Below are 18,577 nucleotides of genomic sequence, written 5' to 3' on the forward strand. Positions count from 1 at the left end.
TCTTTAGTTCCTTGAGCTTAAGAAATACTGAACGAGTTCGGCCCTTTTGATGTTCCAACTCTAGCTCCTCGCACATTTCATTGTAATATTTTGATCTGTCATTCCGTGCTGCCTTTTGGAATCTTCTGTTCAGCTCTTTAGTATCTTGAATTCTTCCTTGTGCTTTTTTTTAAATACTTCTCAATCATCGCCTGGAAAGAAAATATTCTAGAATAACATAACTTGGGGGAAAAAACAGCTCTGATATAGCACGTTCACTATTACATATCATAAAACAAGTACTTTTATCGTGCAGGAGCTTTGTAGCACATGGCTGCTGCTAACCCAAAAATACTTCTGTTATGCGATACCGAAACATTTAAAAAGAAAGAGAAAAATGGAGTTTCCTTGCCCTTATAATAATGATGTATGCAGCACCTTGTTACACAACCGTATCCTCCCTCACAAGAAGGCATACTCCAGAGCTGTTTTCTCACTGTCCTGATCACCAGTGACTCAAGTGTCTCACCCCCTGCTCTGCACATGGTAGGAGGTCAGTGTAATTTATAAGCAAGTGAGAAAACAGAGGGGAGCTACAGTTCTTGGCTTCTGAGTTTTCTCACAGGCCAATGGTAACTAACTGGTTGATGTAAAGAGTGTTTTTAAACTGTTGGTAGTTAAAATGCATCACAACATGAAGTCCTGAGAAAGACCTTCACCTTTCAAGTAAATCAGTTCACGGTCCTCACCTCCTGCTCCTCCAGCCCAGACCATCTTAATATTCTGCCTTCCTGGCCCTCTCCCAGGAAGGGAGAGAGACAACTTAGAGAGGCATCTAGGGGCTGAGGAATGGCCTCTATGCATTTGCAAGGCTCATGTCTTAATGGACTTCTGTTCAAGAAGTCATTCTGTCTCCCAGCAATGTTGGTCACTGATGAAGACTGAGTATTGTGGTTGTCATGCTGCTGCTGCTGACATATTTGAGCACTTTTTATTCATTAAGTCCCTTACAATAGGACTCCTGCCTTCCCGACATGACCGGGCACAGCTCCTCTTCTCTCTATTTGCACTGCTGCATTCTGCAGCTAGATCCACAGAGGGGAAGGATCACAATCTCTACACAGTGCTGTATGAGAGAGAGCTTTGGAACCAGAGCCTTCTGGGCTGTCTCCTGGTTCCATCACTTACTAGCTGTAAGAGATTCAGGGTTAAGGGGACTTAAGTTTCTTCATCAGCAAAATGTAGATTAATTAAAAATTTAAAAGGTGAACAGAAGAGCTTGCTAGACTGAACTCTGAACACATTATGTGTATGTGCATGTGTGTGTGCGTGCGAGAGAGAAACATACTAAGTCTCTCATATACTTTCTAAATTACACTATATAGCATCCCATTCACTCCTTACAGTCACTCAGAGAAGTAGGTATTAATACTATTCCCCTCCCTTTTGATAGTTGCTGCCACCAAGGCACAAAGAGGATAAAGTCACTCGTCCAGGGTCACTTAGCAAGTAAGTAGGAGAACTGACTGGACCTCACATGAGCCGACCCCAAATCCCAGTAGGGATGTTTATCCCAGGCCTGCTATGGTGGTGCTCATGCATTACCTACAGATTCAATAAAATCTCGGAGGGACATATACGTGCATGGTGGAACTGCACACACAGTCTTCCCTCTGGAAACACAGTCTCAACCCCAGACCTGACCCCTGCTCTGGTGTTGAGCTAGGCCGGGAGTTTCAGGGGGAGATCCTGCAGGGGGCGCCCAATGCCCAGTACCATTAAGCTGGTCCAGACCCAGTGATGAGGAACTATTTAATGGGCATTCACTGTTTTATCCGCAGGCACCGTGCTGGAACATTGTCCAAATCCCCAGGAATCCTCAAGATAGAAACCTTTATTTTCCCCAATTCACAGGTAAGGAAACAAGCTCAGAGCAGAGACTTTAATGTGTTCAAATCACATGATAAGTCAGAGAGGATCACAACCAGTTCTTCTCTTTTTTTATATTTTATTTTTTGTGTGTGTACTGTCAAATTGGATCTGACTGGTACAGGAGGAAACTGCCCCTCCTTTTCCAGCAGAGCATCTGGTGAGTTCTCTTCCAAAGCTATATCACCAGGTGAGTCATCCCTAAACTGCTCCCATCTCATCTTCCCTAGCTAGTCCATCAGCAATCAGGGCACCTGGGAGTGAGCTCTACCCTGCCAGTGCCTGCCCCTGTCACTCAGCCACTCACTCACTGTGGTCAAGTTGGAATCAACTCATAGCTGACCCTGCAGTAGGTTTTCAGAGGCTCTAAATTTCATGAGAGGAGACTATTACTGGAGAAGCAGCTGGTAGATCTGAGCAACTACCTAAACACTAAGCCAAGAGTGCTCCCTCTAATCTGTTGCATATCAGCATTTGTTGAACAACATAAATGTCAGTGTTTATCATACTAGGATCTAAATTTCTCATCTGCAAAATGGAATAGAAAATATTAAGGTAAATTAGATGAGTGACAGGATAGTGAATGCTTTGCAACCTACTACTGGGTAATCATGAGCGGCTATGGCTCTGTTGATGAGTATTAAGCATTTGGCCAGGAAATTTGGAGGCCTAAGAAGATGGTGGGGAGCTCTGGTGGCCTAGTGGTAAGAAGCTATATTGCAATCCCAAAGGCACATGGTTCAAATCCAGCAGTTGCTCTGCGGGGGAAAGATGGACAATCTTCTCCTGTGCAATTAATTGCTTCTGAAAACCCACTGGAGAGTCAGCTATGGATTGGTTTTGACTTAGACACACAATAACAAGAGGAAGGTAAACAGTGATTTGGAATGCTCTGAGAGTATTCCCTCCAAACATTGTAATTGTTAGGTGCCATAGAGTCACAGCAAACTCATATGACAGATTAGGGTTTTCTTAGCTGTAAGTTTCTTAGCTGAAAGTTTTCCGAAACAGATTGCCAGGTCTTTCTCCCATGGAGCAGCTGAGTGGAAGTGTTTGAACTGCCATTCTTTAGGTTAACAGGAAAGCACTTAACTGCTTGTACCACCAGGGCTCCTTATCTACAGGCCTCATATTCAGAGAAAGTCTGTGCAAGGTTGGCATGAAGGAGAAAAGAGTAATGCCCTCTGATCAGACAGAGCAAGATGTGATCACCTCCGTAGTTTACCAACAAAGAGTGACTTCAGGCAATTGAGAATAAGCTGCACCTCAGTGTTCTCACTACACTGAGGGGTAAAGGGATGATGATGTCTGACAGTGAGAACTCCATGAGCAAATGTACTAAGCTAAGCTAAGCTCAGCTAAGAACCTGATACAAAATAAACCCCTGCCCCAAAACCGCCATCAAGTCAGTCTGGCTCGTGGTGACTCCATGTGTTAGAGAACAGAACTGTTCATGCTGTTTTCTTGGCTGTAATTTCCACAGAAGCAGATTGCCAGCTGTTTCTTCTGCAGCATAACTGGGTGGGTTTGAAACTCTAGCCTTTAGATTAAAAATCAAACAGAAATTGTGCCACTTAGGGACCTCCATGCCAGTTACTTTTGAATCCATTCTGATTCATGGTAACCTCATTTGCTGGATAGGGTAGAACTGCTCTATACCATTTTCAACACTTGTGATTTTTTGGAAGCAGACTGCAAAGTTGCCTTCCAAGGAGCCACAGTATAGATGTAGGCCACTGAGTGGAATCAAACCACTTCCACTTAATGACAAGCTCAAGAAGCACTGCTGCCACCAGGGACACCTCCTGATACCTAGGTATGCAGGTATTTGCCTACTAGTAGATAACCACGGTTTTCACATTCATGGTTTTTCGTATCAATGGTTTTCTCCCTTAACTGGCCTTGGCTTTTCTGAGGCTCCATGATAAAAGGAATGGGCCGATGTAAGCCTTTCTGGCTCAGGATTCTGGGAAAGGAGAGAAGGTACAGGGTATTTACTCACCGAGAGGAACCTTTCCTCACATAGGATGATTGGTTCTCTGGTTTTCCACAGTGCCTCCCTCTCCATAGATTACTCTTTGGGGAAAGTGACTGTCTGTGGTATGAGTCTACACCAAATAGACAAGTAATTACAGAAACAGGATCAAGGCTCATTCATCACTGTCACCAGCTTCGTCTCCCTCAGGCTGTAATGCCAACAGGTCCTCAAGAGATCTATCTGGTCACATGAAAGATGAAAGATGATTACACTGAAAATCTTATTTGCCTCTAAATCAAGCAATGAGCCTGGAGTCTCAGGAAGGACAGTAAAGTCTGGCCCTGCATTTCAGATTCAGACTCAACTATGGTCACTTACCCTGTATTTAACCTGGGTAACTAAGACTATATCTTCATGGTAACTATATCCTCATGGTAACTATATCCTCATGGTATCCAGTTTACAGATGAGAATGCTGTAGATCAGTGAAAATAACTAACTTGTCAAAGACAAGCAATCACTATGTTGGGGAGGCAAGCAAGCCCAGGTTTTCCTGAACCCATGGCTACCAGACTCTTAGGTTCCAGCTCACATTCCTGTCAGTTTCACCACTGTACCCTCTTTACTCCTCACAGTAAGGGGCTTCTGATTAGAGCTGGTCATTGTTACATTCCCTGGAGTTGGAATTGACAGTACCTTTCACCACTCAAGAACTCTTTTCAGTGGATAGTATTGATCAATTAACTGATACTATTTCAAGACTCATTCATTGCAGTAGAGTGGGAAAGACTAATAGCTGACCTTCCAGAAGGTTTTCAGAGGCTGTAAGTCACACATGAAGAGATTGCACAACTTTCTCCTGCTAGTGGATACAAACCACTAGCATGTCTCTGGTGTCTTTGAGTTGGCAGCAAGTCCTCTGGAAGCATCAGAGATCGTGGTTGCTTCCTGAGGAATTGGAGGAGGTGAGGAAGCTCCCCTGATATAGTCTCAAAAAGATAAAGTCTGTGGGAAGCGAAAGAAAGGGCCCAGCTGGAGCGGCACTGACCGCAGCCTCCAAGCGCGCAACTGGGCGCCCGCGCCAGCACCCGCGCCACATACAAGGACTCTACGGAAGGGCGGGGTCTGCACAGGAAGCTCCAGGCCTGGGGGCAGGTCCAGAGACGCGCACCGACGCCCCATTGGTCTGTTCCTGCCTCGGCTGGGCCACCAAATCCTTGGCCTCCAGAGCTGCCTGCACCCGGCCCTCCGGGGTAAGGGTGGCGTGGCAGACAGACAGACACTACCCGAGTCAGTGGACCAGTGCCCGAGTCCCAGGGCTTTCCTCTTACTGCCGTCACAACACTGCTCTTTCGTTTTGAGACAGACTCGCTTTTGTGGCCTGGCTACACACCTGTCCAAGTCTGTCACCGTTACCCTCATCTCCTTGAAGTTCCCTCCCAGTCCTCAGTCCCCACCTGGGGATTGGAGGATGGGTCAGAGTAGCTTAGATTGGACTCCCAATACCTCCCCTCTGTTGAGAAACCCTAATCAGATCACTTTATCTCTGTTTTCTTACTTATAAAATATTATTATAAATTGCTTTCTGAAGGATAAAGGAAAGGGATGAGGGATGTTCCTGCCTTATCGTACGGAGCTCCAGCTACCAGAATCATTATTCATACATATGATTAATAATGGAGATCCGGTGGAGGAATCACAGGGTGCTGTACCACTAACAAAAGCAGCACCTCTCTGGCAGTTTGAATCTACCGCCTGCACCATGGGAGAAAGTTGGGCAATCTCCTCCCAGGTGATTGGTAGCCTCCAAAAACCTGGTGGGAGGGTCAGCTATGAATCTATTCTGACTCCACTTCAATGAGTGAGTTTTTTAAAAGAATTATTTGAGAGAGTTAATTAATAAATGCTAATTTATATTAGCTAGATATGATGAGGATGGCACAGGACAGGGCAGGATTCAGGTCTGTTGTTCATAGAGTTGCTATGAGTCTACCTGACTTGACCACCCCTAACAATCCACTAATAGAGTTCTTGAGTGGTGAAATAGTTAACAAGTTTGACTACCAACCAAAAAGGCTGGAGATTCAAATCCACCTTTAAAAAAAAAAGCCCTTAAAATCCTAAAAAAAAAAAAATTGATAATAATTGTGAATGCCTTGTTTGAAGTAACACAGCAATCAGTGGCAGAACAAATACTATACATGAGTATAAGGATCCAAGGCGGGGAGGGTGAAAGCAGAGGGATGAGGATGTGCAGGGGAAGGAGGGATTAATAATGGGGTTGTACAATTTGATGGGAGGGAGGGTGAGGAAAATTGGAAGAATCTGTTTTGGAGAACAATGTTATTCGAATTTTGTAAATAAGCTAGTATAATAATAATCAAAACAAAACAAAGCAAAAAACCCAACGCTACAGAACGCAGTTCTGCTATGACATACATGAAGTTCTAAGGCTCAGAACTGACTTGATGTTAACTGGCTTCCTTACCCACTCAGCTCTGGTGGAGCTCTGGAGGCCAAGCCAGTAGGGAGTTGTGATGTCTATGCAGGCAGTTTGAATCCACCAGCTGCTCTGCAGGAGAAAGATGAGCAATCTCCTCCCATGCAATTTATAGCCTCTGAAAACCTGCTGGATGGTCAGCTATGAGTCAGTTCCAACTCAATGTCAAGGAATTTGAGGTTTCTTTAGCAGTTTTCAGACCCTGTAATAAGCACTTTATATCACCTGATAACCCTGTAGTACAGATAGTTTCTTGGGGCCCTTTTACAGATGAGGAAACTGAGGCTCAGAGACCTCACAGGACTTGGCCAAGATCACAAAATGAGTAAGAGTAGAAGTTGAAGATTCAGAAGTGGCAGCCCAAGGCTTTAAGTCTGTACAAAGTAAGGACCGGAGGTCCCAAAGCAGGGGCAGACTGTGGAATCTGGTGAGAGTTCTGGATTCCCTCTCTATCAAGAAAACACCTTCATACACAGCTGCAACTCCACTCAGTTTCAGAGACAAACAACCTCTTTCCTCAATGCTCCATTGGCAAATTTATGAAAGTCTCTCTTGCCTACCCTTTGGGATCTGCCTATAACCTGCCAACCATGCTTCCAGGGGAGCCTTGGAGACAACAAAAAAAGAGACGTCAGAGAAATCTAGAGAGAATGTCAGAACAAATAAAAATGAACTTGGGGGAGGAGGGTGGAAGAGAGAAACTAGAAGAAATGAGTGAGCAGTGAAGAGCTAACAGCTGTCTCCTCTGAGAGATGTCATGGAATGAGGGAGTCCAAGACAGGCAGGGGCCTCCAGGTATATGTGATTTATTTCAACCTTTTACAGTGGGACTATGTTTGAGTATCACATGAGTAATAAATGTTGCTGTTGCTGTTCTATGCCATCAAGTAGGAACTGATTCATAGCTGATCCTCCAGTAGATTTTTCGGAGACTGTAAATTGCGTAGGAGGATACTGCCCATCTTTCTCCCTCAGAGTAGCTGGTGGATTCAAACTTCTTGCATTTTTTGTTGTCAAACTTTTTGCCTTTGGGTTGTAAGCACAACTCCTTACCCACTAGGTCACCAGAGTTCTTGAGTAATAAATAATATTTTAAAATTGTTTACAAGACATAAAAGAAACTGGATGGAGACAAAGAGGCAGAAAAACAGAAAAATCTCAAAAGAAAAAAGCAACAAAAAAGAAAGATGCATATGAAAACAAATTAAGTGACAGATGTCAAAAACAAGAAAGATAAAGAAAAATACCAGGTCAAAGATCAGGCCCTGTCAGCTGCAGGTGCCCTCACTCCCACCCTGACCCAACTGACCTGGAGGACCCGCTTGGTGAGGCCTGTCTTCTGCGCGAGCTGCTTCAAGTCCTTGGCATCAGGATTGTGGTTAATGGCAAAGTAAGACTTCATGGTCCGAAGCTGGTGGTGCTTGAAGGAGGTACGCATACGCTTTGTCTTCTGGCTGCTGGGGTACGGCTGGTCGCGATCGAGGTGTTCTGCATCGTTTTCATTGCAGCTCAGTGCTAGGGAGACGGACGCAGAGTAAGCATGTGCGTGAACCTCTTGGCCCACCCCACCATTAAGTCCACACCAACACCACCAGCTGCAAATGTGTCTATCTTTAAGATCAATTTGGGATAGGAGTATTTTCTCCAACTTAACGGATGGGGAAACTGAGACTCAGAGAGAAAAAGCAACCTGCCTACAGTCATACAACCAGAAAATACAAGATCTGATATTCAAATCCAGCTCTGTGGATATAAAAAAAAAACCAAACCATTCTGAGTCATCATTTTAAACAGGGACACTAATAATTACCACTTGTTGACTGATAACTTGTTCCACTCTAGATGACAGGTTAAAAAGGACTTTACGTGCACTTCACGCTGACTCCTCAAACAACCTCACGGAGCCAAATATTATTTCTCTGTTATTATGATGTTTAAAATGAACTGCAGAGATATAAATTATTTGACTGCAGACACAGAGTAGTGCAAGGACTTGGGGCCTAGGTGTTCATTTCCCCTTGTACTCCCTAAGGAGGAGTACACTCTCCCCAAGTCATCTAGGGTAGGCATCTGGAAGATGCTGACTGAAAGGGAGAAAAAATTTTATTTTCTCTTATTTGTTCCCACAACCAAAAATGTTGAATGCTTCCTGGGCTAGGAACTGAACAAGAAATATGTTTTGTAGCTTATGCCTCACTACTGCTGTGTAAAGCAAGTTCCTCGTTTAGCCAAAGGGGCAAATAAAGCCCAAGGAGGTAAAGTCTCTTAGGGAGGGTGGCAGAATTGGAACTGGAAAGAGAATGAAGTTGAAAGAAGAAAAGAACATGTATTAGACACTGACTTTATGCCTTTGTCCTTTCACCTGTCACCGGACTTGTATTTACAAGAAATGGCTACTTTAGTTCACCCCATTCCATTTGAGAGATGAGGAAACTGAAGCCCAGGGAAGTGAAACCATTTTGCACAGATATCATGCTATATTCATCATACTGGGAAAAACTGAGGGTCAGTGAAAGAAAAGAAGGCCCTCAATGACATGAACTGACACAATGACTGCAACAATGAACATGGTAGAGACTCAGATGGCACAGAATAGGGTTCAGATCTACTTTTTGTAGTGTTATTGTAAGTCGCAGCTGACTCAAGGCACCTAACCACAACAATTGGTAATGGCTAAGTCTGTGTTCAACACTAGGGAGTTCCGGTGGCCTCTTGGTAAAGACTTGCGCAGTCAACCCAAAGACACGTGGTTCAAATCCAACAGCTGCTCCATGGGAGAAAGATAGGCAATCCCACCTGATTTACTGCGTCTGAAAACTTGCTGGAGGGTCAGCTATGAGTGGGTTCAAACATGACAGGCCACAGCAACATGTTCAACACTGAAATCTTCTGATTCCTTCCACCACATACTAAAAGGAGTAAGAATGAAGGCAGGACTCTTCCAGGAGCCTGATTCCATCCAAATGGGGCTCAGCTGGGGTCTGGTTACTAATGCCTGGAGGATAGTTCAGGGAGGGACACAGGTGAAATTCACCTATTGTCTCAAGAAGGTGCTTCTCAGTGTGGGGCTGACTGGGACCCAGAAAGATTCCAAGATGCTAGCCTCACACCCTAAGCTATCTCACAACACTAAGGCTTGCTTTGGTGAAAGCCCAAGCCAAACCCACTGCCATTCAATGGATTCCTACTCCTACTACCCCTATTGGACAAAGAAGAAGGACCCCACACAGCTGTAAACCTTTCCAGAAGTAGACTGTCTCACCTGTCTCCCTTGGAGTAGCTAATGGATTTTGAACTACTGATTTCTTTGTGGTCAAGCGGAATCCCTTAACCACATGCTGCTAGGGCTATTTCCAGACTTCGTAACACTCCCATAAAAGAGATGGGGAGGGAGGAATTATAGGACACCCAGCTAAATATGAATTTCAGATGTATAATAATATTACTAAAGCAAACCACATTCTTAAGTTCTAACACTACATGTTTTTCTGAAATTAAAATTTAGTAGGATGTCTTGCATGTTATCTGACAATCTAACCCCAAACTACTTCTGCTCAGGTGACCATCCCACCCCCTGCCCTCCTGGAAGGTAGCCTCTACCTAGAGAATTTGCAGGGCAGCAGATTTTTACTCCTGACCTTGGACGTGACACCAAAAGGCTCCTACTCCTCTCACAAGTCCCTGGCTACACTTATCCAGGTCCTCCACCTTGGTCATTGCTCCCAGAGTGGGTGAGGCACGGGGCCCATAAATTGAAGGGGATCCAAGGAGGGCTCCCAGAAGGATCCACAAAAACCAGCTCCGCCCCCACAACAGTGCGAGCCCTTTTCTAGACCCCAGCCCCCAGCTCCATGGGGGTGGGGCAGGCCTCCCAAAGGGGATATCTGGGCCCAGCCCCGGCCTGGGTCTCTCAGCTGTTAATGAGCTCCACAGGGACCCGGGAGCCCTGTGAACCCAAGGGACATAACCCAAGTGCAGTCTATGTGGGGGGAGGTGGCGTGAAGCAAGGGAGGGAGGCAGGAAGAGCAGAGATAGCAAAGAAAGGAACAAGGGTAGAAAAAGCCAGAGAATGGGTAGAAAAGAAGATTGACAAGGAGGCAAAATGGACATGGCTAGGTTTTTGATAAACAGGCAATGGGGATGGTAAAGAAGCAGAGAGCTACAAAGATTGAGAAATAAATAAGGGCTGAGAAGAAAGGCTGTAAACTCTGAAAAAGGTGTGCTGGAGGTTCCAGGGCGGGTACAGGCGTCTGGGGCCTGGAGGGGACGCATTCCTCCAGGAGGCCTTTTCAGAAGCTGTTACAATTTCGAGAGTGGCGAGAAGGGGACAGGAGCGAAACAGAGAGGAGGGGAGCTGGTCAGACCAAGAAAGGCCGAAGAAGGGCCCCCTCTAGGGCAAGGGGCTGTGCTGAGGGACGGGACAGAAGAAAGCAGAGGAAGGTGACCCCTTGCACCCAGGTTTGGCCAGCGCCCCAGACCTCCTCAAGCCCAGGCCGTGCTGGTTCCCCAGGACCAGATCGGGGAGGGGAGAGGGACTGAGGGGAGGAGGAGGACTCGGGCTTTCTCTCTCTCTCTTTTTTTTTTCCTCTCAATTAGGCCGATTCAATGGAGCTAAAGAGCTCGTAAAATCATGAATAATTTACTCGTGATCTGTTATTAACCCATCGGGTTTCGAGCTCTTGTCGCTGGGACTGAACCTGTAATCAAATCTGACTTCGCCTCATTTTACTAAAGACGAGATTGTAGGTTCAATTGTCTAAATAATGGATTGGAATCAAATCAGTAATTATGCCGCCAGGCACACACACACAAAAAGCTGGGGCTCGGGGAGGCCTCGGCGTCCGGCCGGTCCGCGCGGGACTCAGTGGCAACCATGGCGCGCAAATCCGACGCCAAGCGCACGGCCCTCCCGGGGCCACCCTGCCGCACCCCCGGCCCGTGGGCAGCCCTGTTTTGGGAGTGTGTGTTGGGGGGGCGGGTTTCAGTTCCAGGACCTCCAAGGCCTCCGGGGCCAAGGAAGCCGGAGGTGGGACACGGCGGTTCCCGCCCCGGAAGGACTTTCCGACCCCGAGGCCTTGGCTGTCCCCCATTAACCCCAGGGCTGGACGCACCGACGGCGCCCTCTCCCACCTCGATCCGGAGATGTGTTTAGTAACGCGCTACAGCTCCTTGTCGAATGTCCTTTAGACTGAGGAACTTTCAAGGGACCGGTGTGGTTGGTCCCCGGGGTGCGGGACACACACAAACAAACTCCAATTTCTCCTAGTGGGAAACACGCGCTCGTACCCCCGCCCCCCATACGCACAGCTCACTCAGACCTCAGTGGGACCAACCACCGCCCCTGCCCTATGTTCAATCCTTGCGCCCTACAGCCCTTTCCTCTCCAGGTGCGCAGGAGGGGTGGGGTAAAGGCAGACCTGAGGAGGCCTAGTTGGGTTCAGCGCCCCCTTTTCCCAAGCCATCCCGGAATAAGCGAGCTACACAGCCGCCAGTGGCGCGCGGCGCGCTCTGCGAGTACGAGAGCACCGGCCACCGCCAGCATGTGCGCAACCGGAGAGAGAGAGGCACAGCCCAGAGGACCGAGCGGAAAAGGGAGTGACAGGGAAAGAAGGGACCTGAGGCTTAGACAGTGTGGTGCTGTCTCAGAGGGGCCGAACTCCGGAAATTCAGTCTCCAGTCACATCTCAGAGCTCGGGGCAGCCGAAGAGCAGCAAATATCAGAGATAAATCTTTACACCTTCAACTAGTCAGTTCCAAACACGGTTCTTAATGTGCATCCCAGGAAAACAATTCCACCTCCCCACCAGCCGAGCGCCCTGGGGCCTGAGAGCCCAGGCTGCTTCCTACCGAGGCAAGGCCGACTCCACTTAGTAAATAGATGCGGCTTTGTTGGGGGCAGACCTGGTCTGGACTAGGTTGATTCTTCATTTTTGGGGTGATGAGAAGTGAGGGATGCAAATTCTGGAGCGCAGCATCTTTGATAGAACCTTTTAGGCAAATCCTAAATCCGCGGCAGCCACCACAGTGGACTAGCCCTGAGGCCGCCTCAGCCTTTTTCAAACTGTGGATTTTCCTGCCCGGTCCTCACAAAAATACACAGGACTCGCAACCCTCCAACAAACAACCAACTTCGGTGGAGCGAACGCGACCCCGCCCCTGCCCCCCCCATCCTATTTCCCTCTCCAGTCAGCTCATACTTCAAAGATAAAAATAACTGACTCCCCTCAACTTTTTCCAGCATCACCGTGTACCCCCCCATAGTCTCACAGTCTTCGGTTTGTTTTCCATCCCCCCCATTTTTCTGTTTTCTAACTTGTGCGTTTATCTGAGGGGGAAAAGAGGCAGAAAACAAAACCCCCTCGATGAAAGAAGGAAAATAATTGCAAATAAACTAGTTCGGAAGCCAGGGGAGTCGTAAACCTTTCCTGGTTGTCCAGATTTAGGGCACATGTGGACGGTTCAATCTGCCGGGCCTAAAAACCTCAGGAGCTGTCTTGGGGCAGACAGGGGCTCAAGAGGGGGGGCAAAGCCTCGCAGAAAACGACCCGGGGTTTAAAAGCGCCGGGACTGGGAAAGCAACACCCTCTTCCCTCTGCCTCCCCACCTCCTCTTTTCCACAGGCCTGGGCATCAGTCGTGGACGCAGGATTCCGAGGGTCGCAGCCCTCACCCTAGCACCCTGAAGGCGCCGAGAGGTGGGCAGTGGGGAGGACCTGGCCGGCAGGAGAATCGAGCTGGGCACAATGGCCTGCAACTTAAACCTCTAAAGGGCTCCAGGCCGAGTTCCCCTAATCTACTGCCCTGAGGACATTTCATCCAGGCAGGCATCACTCCAGACCAAGCCCTATGCCCCAGGCCTCGCCAGCTCTGTCTCTTGGGACCCCTACCGCCTTGCCTCGCTGTTCCGTTCCCAGTTCTCCGCCTGCAGCCCTGCCAACCAAGAACCTGTTTGGTGTTGGCGCCGCCTTGCTTCCCTGCCCCCGCACTTGCCACACGGCAACACCGAGGAAAGGCCCAAAACAAGAGGCTGCCTCTGAAAACCAATTTCTCAGCGACAGAACCTTGCATCAGGGGCAGCCGGGAGTGAATGCGCCTGCTCGTCCTGCCCCAGCTAAAGGCAAGCGGACTGATATCTAGGGGGCTAATGTCCCTCCCGTCGGGGCCATGCAGGGCCCTGGAATAGTGAGGCCAGAGTACCACTACAAGCCCAGCACTCTGAGATACACTCTGGACACACAATGTCCCACCCGACCAGGTCGTTCCGCGTGCCTAGCACTCACCGGCGTTGTAGGCCGCGAGGTCCGCCCCAGGGCCGGGGCTCTTGCGCTTTCTCGGCCTCCCCTTCTGCACGGTGCCCACGCCATTGTAGTAGGGAAGACCCAGAGGGTTGGCCCCCGCAGCACCCAGCCCCGCGCTCTTGGCTGCAGCAGCCGCGGCTGCTGCTGCCGCCACGTCGGCGTGGTTGAAGTGCGTAGGGTACTCGCCCTGCAGCAACGCTTCGAAATGCAAGCGGCAGTAGACCAGGCTGTCCTTCATGCCAAAGTGGTCGCCCGTGGTCAGCATCTTGTTACACGTGGTGCACGTGAAGCAGTTGAGGTGATAAACCAAGTCCCGGGCGCGCATCACCATCTCCGAGGCCGAGATGCCCAGGTGGCAGCGGGCGCAGCGCTGCACAGAGAACCGCCTGTGGGGACCATGGAGGGAGGGGCTGTGGGGACACAGGGTCTCGTAACCCCTCTCCCATAGCCCACCTCCAGGTGCCGCAGCTGCGGCTGAGGGCAGTCCCCTCCCCCTCCAAGATAAACTTGCCTTGGCAACGGGGCAAGAGGAACTACATTTTTACCCAGGCCTGGGACTGATCCTGCTACTGCTCTAAAATATTGTTTTCCCTTAACCATTTTCCACGCCTCCCCAGGCTCCACTTGACCTAAAAGTGTGAGCAAGCCCTAGAAAAGTCTTTGCTTAGGGTTTAGGGGGTTGAGACTCCCTCATCAATCCTTCAACCACCCTTTACTCTTACCCTCCATACCAATGCCAGGAAACGTTTGTAACTTTGGGGAAAACACAGAAAAGGGGAGAGAGCGAGCGAATATAAACAGATCCGAACACTAAGCCCCAAAAGAAGACACAGGGCATTTGGAGCCTGTTAGTGCTTTCCGTCCTTTAATCCTGGCCGGTTTTCGCTCTCATCTTGCCCAGAGACCCGGAAATGCACCCACTCCCCTAATTTGTCTTAAACTTTGCTGTACACCAACCCAGACTACCTGGGCGGGGGGATGCCTACTTCTCTCTTCTCCAGGACACCCAGGGAAAGAGCGCAAGAACCCAAACCTAAGTTATCTATGGTCTACTCTCAGCTGGTTTGCTCTGAGACCCTACACTTACCAAGAGCTCCCCAATCTGTCTCTTTGAAAGGTTGTCAACAGTTGGTGTTTCGCAGGGGGCTCGTGAGTAGGGAAGCATGCCCCAGGACCGGAGGTGGATGAGTGGGACAAGACTGCCCCTGAGATGGGGGGTCAGGGTCCTGAATGGCAGTGGGACCCGAGTGGAAGGGCTACCTGTAGTAGTCTTCTTTGCAGTAGATGCTGCCGTCCTTGCTGAAACAGGTGAGCTCCGACTCCAGATTGAGCTTGCATTCGCAGCACTTGAGGCAGCGCATGTGCCACTGCTTGTCCACCGCCAGCAGGTAATAGCGGTCCGAGATCTTGCCCCCGCAGCCAGCGCACAGTGCGGCGCGGTCACTGCTGATGGACGGCATGGTCTGCGGAGGGAGGAAGGCGGGAGACGGCAGCGCCTGCATCAGCCTGCGGCCCTGCCGCCGCGGAGACGGGTGCCCGCGGCTCCCTTTGTGGGTCCCTTAAGCCCGAAGCGCGCAGCGGGGCTGCCAAAGCGTGCAACTCTCTATCTCCACCTGAAAAGGCCCGTATTCGAGCTGCTCACAACCCCAGGCCCGCCTTTGCAGCGCCAGCCGGCCCCAGGTTCTGACCGGGATCCTGGCCTGCGGCTCATCAGCCTTACTTTTCTCCCCTCCTCTTCTCCTTTCCTGATCCTCAGAAAGGCTTAAACTGTTTAGGGACTGGAGCAGCGGTGGCTACTCCGGTCAAACTCTCCAACAGCTCCCCGCCTCCCCCCTCCCCCAATAGTTTCTTAAGGGAGCCACTTGGCTGTGCCCTGGAAAAGGGATAGGGTGACCAGTGAGAGTCACCCAAACACAGACTCTTTTCTGGAAACACAGGAGAACTCCCTGACCGCCAGCCTAGTGATTTTTGGATCCTTAAGCCAACTGTTTAGGCCAGGACAGGTCGCAGGGACTCCTGTCCCGTCTACTACCACTACACACCGGCCGGGGCCTTCTGGAGTGCCAAGCTGGGAGATGATAAGTGGGGTACAGGGGAATCCTCAAGGTCCTCCGATGCAGGACAGGCCCAACACAAATCCTCTCCTAATCTAACCGAGCGTCCAGCACGAGGCGACTGGAGCCACCGCTCTAGCTGTGGGAGCAGAGAAGCCTGGCCCATGCTCGAAGCAGCCTCAGCTTCTAAAGGTCACTTCTGGGCTCTTCTTGGGCAGCTCCTCGCAGAATCTCTGGGGAGGTCTGAGGGAGGAACTGGCTATTTGAGGCTGGGCCGGCGGAGCCAGTTGTGCAGATACTACCAAGCCAGAGTCTGAACTCTGAGCCCCTGGCTTGGCCAAGAAGTGCCGGCCAGTAGGCCGGGAGGCCGAGAACAGAAGCAACGAAAAGCTTTGGCCATCAAAACTCTGGCCCCCGAAATTGCGCAGGGTGCCTCATCTACCGAAAGGTGTGGAGCGGCCCAAGCTGGATGGAACCCCAATTCCGCCCGCTGGTTTACAGAAGCTGGACCAAAGGGAAGAAGCCGCGGAGCCAACAGCGGAAGATGAGGTGGAAGCCGCCGGAGCCGAGACACACTTCGCTCCCACTTGGGGAGAAATGGTCTCTCCTCCACCCGCCAGGTCTGAGATTCCGCCTTCAATCATGTTTCCCTCCGTCCCAGCTGCCAGGGTTTCCCCAGGCCAGTAGTTCTGGGCCCTGAATCCTGCTCATGGGTTCCCAGCGCCCAGTCCCGTGCGGCACGAAGGACGCTCGCTCCCAAAGTACCCCTAAACTTCAAGAAGCGGAGACACAGATCTGCCCCGACCCAGCCCGGTTCCAGCCCTGATCTCTCAGTCAAGCGCCTACCGTCTCCGTGTCGCCGCGGTCGATGGCGGAGCTTATAGCAGGAGCCTCGCTCTTGGCCCTTCGGTCCATCTCGTCGATGACCCCATGTACCTCGGGGCCCGACAGACTGTGGAACAGCATCGCGGCGGGACCGGCGGGGCCGGGGGCGCGGCTCCTCCGCGGAAGGGCTTGCCCCCCGCCTCAGCTGCCCGGCGCTCCGGAGCTAACGGGCCCGGCGCATCGCCACCGCGGCCCCGGCCCCGCCCGAGCTCGGCTGCACCCCCAGGCCGGGCTCCGGGTCCTGGGCGCCCGCGGGCCAGGACGCCTCCCGCCGAGGCGCAGGGGCAGCTACATCGCGGGGCGCCTGGGCGGCGGCGCCAAATCCGAGGTCACAAGGGCACCGGGCGGAGGGGGGCGGGAGACAAGGGCAAAGGTCTGCGCCCGCTGTGGGCGCTTTCACGCCGCGGGCATCGCCCGCCGGGCTTCAGCGCCCAGAGCGCAAAGCAGGGGCGCAAACTCTGCCAGAGGCAACGACGGCTGGGTCGAGGCTCACCCGGGAGCTGCTTGGTGCGGGCGGCGGTCCAACTGCCTGGACCCCTCCCCTCCCACGGGTGCGCCCCCAGCCCAGGGCGACCCGCTTGGGCGCTGAGTCTACGACTGGACTAGGGATTTCTCCGAAACCAGCGAGCCGAGTCGAGCCACCGGGAGAATTGAAGAGGAGGAGGAAGAAGAGGAGGAGGAGGTGGCGGAGGAGGAGGGGAGGGAGGAGGAGGTGGAGGAGGAGAAAAAGGAGGAGGAGCAGAGAGGTAGGAGGAGCCGTGGGCCGCGGGCCCAGCCGCGCGCAATGCTCTCCAAGCGCGCGCCGAGCCCAGCCCAGCTCTGCAGTCCGCGCCAGCGCAAGCCTCCGCGCCTTTTCTACAGCCGCGCCTGACATCACGTCCTGCTGCCGTGCCATTGGCCGCCCCGCGCCCCGGGCCGGGGCAGCGCGTGCTCCGGGAAGGCGGGAGACCCAAGAGGGAGGGGAGAATCAAGAGAAGAGAGAGGAGATGGTGGGAGCTGGTGGGCGAGGTTGGAGGGAGGCGGCGGAAGAGAGGGAGGAGGCAGAGCGTGGGGTTTGCACTTTTAAAGCTATGAACAGTTTCCGAGATTTCTTCGGGGAAGAAAATTAACTGCCTCCCCGCGCTCTATCCCAAGACGACACAGACGGAGGATGCTCAAGCAGCTCACTCAGGTCTTCCCAGCCGAAGGGCAGGCCCCAAGCCAGGGGTCTCGGCCACCAACTGGGGAGGCCTGAGAAAGCAGGCCTGGGACAGAACTTTGGGAGCCTCCGGACGCTTCCCGCCAAACTCAGCCTTCAGGCCAAGCTCCATGAGCCTCGGGCTAAAGACGGCCCAGCTTGCCTCTTGGGTGCCCAGCTGGATCAAAGAGAGGAGAGACTGAAGGAGAGTTGTGACTCCCAAGGAATAGGGTTGGGGGCATGGCAGCTTGTATGACTGGGCACCTAGTTAGCGAGGACACCTTCTGTGTATGGCTCAGCCTGTAGCAAATTCTGGATCTTTCTCGTCTCTCTTCAACTTGGAAGAATAGGAGGGGCATGGCTTTAGGAGCTCTGATAGGCATGAATGCAGGTCCTCGTTCTGCTATTTACATGCCCTGTAACCAAGTCGAGTGACTTGACTTCCCTTAGCCTGTTTCTGACATTTTTACTGGGGACGAATAATCTCCACAGACGTGTAATGCTGACAGATACTAGAAATGTAAAACACTTGGAATATGGTAGGCACTCTGCAAATTCATTACTCCTTTTCCCTCACCACTCTCTTCACCTATTAAAAACTTTCCCACTCCTGAGACACACTAGGCATCATCAACAGGGTTCTTAAAATGCCAAAGGGCCACAGACCGATTTTCTGCCTTGTGTGCGCAAGAGCGCACACTCAAGAGACAGTCTGGTGTGCCTCCCGGTTGGACCACTCCTGGATGGATAGTCTCACCTGTGGGAAAAACCCAGTTGC

At 51.1% G+C, this 18,577-nt stretch overlaps 1 protein-coding gene across 3 annotated transcripts in view; it reads right to left on the reverse strand.

Annotated features, from left to right (window-relative positions):
• Positions 1-17,449, reverse strand: part of LHX2 (LIM homeobox 2) — a 27,216-nt gene extending 9,767 nt beyond the window's left edge. The window contains exons 1-4 of one of the 3 annotated variants that reach the window (XM_006892582.1): positions 16,584-17,449; positions 14,944-15,146; positions 13,666-14,069; positions 7,696-7,901 (exon numbers count right to left, since the gene is read on the reverse strand). In XM_006892582.1, the coding sequence (XP_006892644.1) occupies positions 7,696-7,901; positions 13,666-14,069; positions 14,944-15,146; positions 16,584-16,703 (933 nt within the window). In that variant the 5' untranslated portion in view covers positions 16,704-17,449. Of the gene's footprint in view, positions 1-7,695; positions 7,902-13,661; positions 14,094-14,943; positions 15,147-16,583 lie in introns of all 3 variants that reach the window. The other 2 variants (XM_006892584.1, XM_006892583.1) reach the window with 2 other exon arrangements.
• Between the last annotated feature and the right edge of the window lie 1,128 nt (positions 17,450-18,577).

Source organism: Elephantulus edwardii, unplaced genomic scaffold (genome assembly GCF_000299155.1).
Source record: "Elephantulus edwardii isolate Elephantulus edwardi_28Jun2011 unplaced genomic scaffold, EleEdw1.0 scaffold00116, whole genome shotgun sequence".
In the NCBI taxonomy this organism is placed as follows: domain Eukaryota; kingdom Metazoa; phylum Chordata; class Mammalia; order Macroscelidea; family Macroscelididae; genus Elephantulus; species Elephantulus edwardii.